This window comes from Humulus lupulus, chromosome 7 (genome assembly GCF_963169125.1).
Source record: "Humulus lupulus chromosome 7, drHumLupu1.1, whole genome shotgun sequence".
Lineage (NCBI taxonomy): Eukaryota > Viridiplantae > Streptophyta > Magnoliopsida > Rosales > Cannabaceae > Humulus > Humulus lupulus.
This window is the reverse complement of record NC_084799.1, coordinates 151,511,979-151,516,810: the sequence shown is the minus strand read 5'-3', so window position 1 is coordinate 151,516,810 and position 4,832 is coordinate 151,511,979. Positions and strand designations below refer to the sequence as shown.

Genomic DNA, 4,832 nt, shown 5'->3' with positions numbered 1-4,832 from the left:
ATCGTGGAGACTCGAATGCTTGGGATGGGGAGATGGTTAACGGGGACCAATCCGGACAGCTCTGCTTCGGCATCGGTGGCCAATTTCTCTAGTGTGTCCGCAAAAACATTTTGCTCCCTGGGGATCTGGCGGATGGAGTGCTTCTTGAACGCCTGTAGCATCTCTCTTGTCTGAGTCACATAAGCCGCCATTCTCTCCCCTTTGGTTTGATACTCTCCTGAGACCTGCCTAACAACCAGCTGGGAATCGTTGTAGATCTCCAGGTTCGTGGCCCCTACCTCCCGGGCCAAACGCAACCCGGCCTGCAATGCCTCGTGCTCGGCCTCGTTGTTCGATGCTTTGAAGTGGAAACGCAGTGCATTTTGCAACTGGTGTCCCTGAGGCGACACTAGGATGATCCCGGCCCCGGCCCCATTCTCATTCGAGGCCCCGTCCACGAACACCTTCCATACGGGCGCCGTGGGATCTGCGGGGTCGTTCGCTTGGGTGATCCCGAAACATTCCACGATGAAGTCGGCCAGGGCCTGCCCCTTGATTGAAACTCTTGGAACGTAGGCTATATCAAACTGACTTAACTCCGTGGCCCACTTTAAGAGTCTCCCCGACGACTCGGGCTTCTGCAACACTTGCCGCAAGGGGTGGTTGGTCAGAACTTTTATGGCGTGGGCTTGGAAGTAAGGCCAGAGTTTTCGGGGGAGACTCGGGCTTCTGCAACACTTGCCGCAAGGGGTGGTTGGTCAAAACTTTTATGGCGTGGGCTTGGAAGTAAGGCCGAAGTTTTCGGGACGCCATCAGTAGACAAAATGTCAATTTTTCAATCAACGGATACCGTGACTCGGCCCCCAATAGCCTTTTACTCATGTAGTAGACCGGGAGCTGGGCTTTTTCCTCCTCCCGCACCAGAGCGACGCTGAATGAAAGCACCAAAATGTTTATCGAGATTTTCGGAAACTATATTAATGAAAGTTAAGGGAGATTAATGATAAGGGGTTTAGAAGATGTAAACGAGATTTTTACGTGGTTAGGGCGTTAACGAGCCTTAGTCCACGAGGCAATCGTATTAGAGCTTAGAAAGTCTATAACAATGGGGTTTTCTCTTCGTTTCAGCAGAGTAACTGTATACACGCCAAAGAGATCCCCCCCCCCCCCCCCCCCTCCCCAGTGCTCTGTCACATGTATTTATAGGTTCACAGGAGCACTGTGCTTGGTCCGGGCTGACCCGGGACCAATAAAGGTATAAATATTACTAGCTTCTCTATTGGAAGCCCAATACAAAGGATAAAAATAAAAGACAAACAATGACCAGAGCCCACTGGGGCAGCCCAAAGCCTGTTTATCACCCGACAAAATGGGGCTTTTGGTCTGGGCATTCCGAGTTACGAGGCAGATTCAGGGGACAAGATCAGTCAGAGTAGTGGCGGCATAGGTCTGAACCAGCGGTGTACAATCCCGAGGTGGCATTTCCCATAGGTGAAACGTGGGGACAACTCCCATGCTTCATGGGGCGGAGTCAGGGTTACGGATGCTTTATCCTGCCAACCCTGAGGGCTCGACCCGGGTACATTTACTTCTGCCACTCTTCGTTTACCGTAAGCCCGAATCATCCACCAGGAGCCCGGATCGTTTACCAGGCCATAGGACCGTTTGTATACATCCCGACTGTAACCCCAAGCAGCTGTACCTCTCCCGGACGAAGGTCCTGGATCATTCTTCCCGGACACCTTCCGGGCCTGGGCCCACACTTGGGCTACCGAAATCAATCACTCCCTGCCAAACGGGCCTGGGCTGGGCCCAACCTCAATTGCCCCGCTAGCAGGCCTGGATCGCGGTTCCGGGCCCAAGGCAGGAAATTAGGATAACAATATGAATACAAATTATATATAAAAAATTGTATTATATTTATTTGATATTTGTAATTGCATCCATACGAATACAAATTATATAAATGTCCGAGTTGAAAAATTGATATGCTAAAATGTTATGACATTGTATACTTATTTTTAAGTAATAGTTGAGATTTCTTCATAGTCAATATTTGCAAAAAGTAGTGTCTATAATTTTAATTAATTTTTTAGCGTGTTATATTATTTTTTTTTTAAAAAAAATTGCGGCCCCTAAAACCAATTCCCGGGCTCGCCACTGCCGGTGAGTGTACAATCACAGTGAAGTGCATTAGTGAGAGGGACATAAACTTAATAAAATAACAAAAAACATCCTTTAAAAAGTGGCACTTATCCTAAAAGTATTTAGAGAGTGTAAAAGAGGGTGAATAATAAAGGGTGCTTAGCACTCTTATTATTTCATGATGCTAAATAATTTATTATTCATGATACTAAATAATTATTGAGAAATTAAAGCGGTTAGCAATATTATTTGAAAGTATAGGTGGGTCCCTTCCCTAATCTTGGAACTATATTATATTTGAGGATATGTGGATGTGGTCAGCGCACCACACGCAATCCATTCCACACAACACAAACTATAAACAAACTTTCTCTCTCTAGAATCTTTTCCAATTCCTTTCACTCTGTCTCCCCATCTCTTATTAACTGTTTCATTATTTTCAAATTTCTTTCTTCTGTAAATATTCATTCTCTTTTGTCAAAAAAAAAAAAAAAAAATTCTCTTCCCCACATACTCGACAAATTTTCAGAGGTGAGTTTCTCTCTATCGCTAGCTCTAACCCAATGTATTACATTTATTTATTTTTTTCGTTTTTATTTTTCCCTTTTCTCGTTTCGCTTTAGCTATAATTTGCTAACCAAAGAAGCAATTCAAAGTTGTGTTCTTTCCTTTCTTTCTTTAAAGATTGCCCAGTACAGGTTCTCTTCCTATTGGGTCCTGTAAAAAGGAATTCGAAATCGAAAGTTCAAATTCTTGTACTTTTTCCTTTTCTTTTTTTGCTGTTCATATTGGTAAATTAATGTTTCTTAACTTGCAAATTAAAGCTTTTTATTTATTATATATAGATAGGATGGCCATTGGGGGAATGCTATTAATTTTAGAGTAGGTGTTCAGCTGTGATTTTTTGATGATATGAACCATGTTTTGATTTTAAACAGTTTGTAGTGTAATTTGCTAGTAAAGTTTCTGGTTTGCTGTAATCTATTGTAAACTAATAGTTATGTTTGTGTAATTTCTTTTGGCAGGAAAGGGGAATCTGAGATGTTATGGTTCCTAAATAGTGTATGTTTAGATGAACTTTTGTTGAAAAAATGAAGTCAGATTTTCTTGATAACATGCCCTGGCTTAGAACCCAAACAAACAAATTGAACAATGATGTGGTTTCATCCATCGAATCCAATAGTGACCTATTAGTGGATACCAAGCAAAAGGCTTCTTTTGATGTAAAATTTTGGAAATGGTCCCTTATATCCTTCGTTCCATGGGTGACTCCCCATGCTAAAGATACACCAACTACTATAAATAGAGGGCTGAGAAAGCGTTCCCTGCCTCGAGGGGGAGTTGACAATGAGCTTCGGGGTGCCCCTTTGCGCTTTAAGCCGTATGTGTCGAAGGTACCATGGCATACAGGCGTGAGAGCTTTTCTTTCTCAGCTATTTCCCCGGTATGGGCATTATTGTGGACCCAATTGGTCAAGTGGGAAAGATAATGGATCTCTTATTTGGGACAAGCGACCGATTGATTGGTTGGATTTTTGCTGCTACTGCCATGATATTGGTTATGACACTCATGATCAAGCTAAGTTACTGAAGGCTGACTTAGCGTTTCTTGAGTGTCTTGAGAGAAAAAATATGACTACTAAAGGAGATGTTCATGTTGCTCATCTTTACAGGACAATGTGCATTACAGGTATGCTACGAATCATACGATAGGATGAGTGTGGTTATGTTGCGTTGCATTTTTTTCCCAATTTATAAAATGTGCTAGGAATAGGGAAATCAAAGACTGTATGTGGCTTTTTTTTTGTTGCTCTTTGGCTGGTTTATTATTAATTGCATCAAGGTGTGAGTGAGAAGGCATAGCTCGTGAATTTATGGGTCTGACGTTTATTTTACATGAATTACAGGTCTAAGGAATTTACTAATTCCTTACCGAACACACCTACTAAAGGTACAATCAGCAAAACCGCTAATTCAGTTTGGATGGCTGAGTAATGTAAGTTGGAAGAGTTGGAGCATGCAGAAATCCTGATTACAGTTCTGTGCAAGAGAGTGAAAGTGTCATATATTTGTTTGGCGACTTCTCAAAAAAGTCATCTTGTATATAACTTTGTTTATAGCATGTTACATTTAGTCTTCAGAGCTTATTAATAGAACCGTGCTATGAGCATTACTAATGGCTAGTGTAAATGTAATTACATATAAATGTACTGGGATTTTCGTATGTGTTTATGTACAGAGATATTGGTAGGAAGATTAGGAAGTTCGCAAAATTAGCAAATCTATACCTTTACTGCTTTTAAACTCATCTATCAATGTTTATGTTTTATCAATGATGCTACAAATTGTTGGGTTTTGTGCCTCTATAAAACTATATCGTACACGTAAAACGATTTTATATTGTCAATAAAAGAAGTAGAAATCATTTAGTTTGACAACCGTGTTGCTTGTTTGTTTTATTACATATTATTATAATAATACAAACATTTATAAAATCCTGAACATGTGTATAGTTACAACTATAGTGACTCGGTCACAATGTATTATAATTGTAATTATATATCTAAAAACATTTTTTCCTAAGATTAAATTAGTATACTGGATTTTTATTGATTGGATAATCTACGATAAGATCAACTTACACATCTGGTGTTATGTTCTATTAAAGACATTGACTAAGTAGATAAGATCAGATGTAGATTTATTTTG

The 4,832-nt window shown here is 40.6% G+C and overlaps 1 protein-coding gene across 2 annotated transcripts; it reads left to right on the top strand.

The window, feature by feature from the left end:
• Positions 1-2,465: 2,465 nt before the first annotated feature.
• LOC133788723 (uncharacterized) lies at positions 2,466-4,404 on the top strand. Of its 2 annotated transcripts, none has more exons than XM_062226311.1 (3): positions 2,466-2,655; positions 3,150-3,813; positions 4,031-4,404. In XM_062226311.1, the coding sequence occupies exons 2-3, from the start codon at positions 3,216-3,218 to the stop codon at positions 4,153-4,155; spliced, it is 723 nt and encodes a 240-aa protein (XP_062082295.1). In that variant the 5' UTR covers positions 2,466-2,655; positions 3,150-3,215; the 3' UTR covers positions 4,156-4,404. The 2 variants fall into 2 exon arrangements, with proteins under 2 accessions (XP_062082295.1, XP_062082296.1); XM_062226312.1 differs by lacking the exon at positions 2,466-2,655 and adding an exon at positions 2,711-2,915.
• The last annotated feature ends 428 nt before the right edge of the window (positions 4,405-4,832 follow it).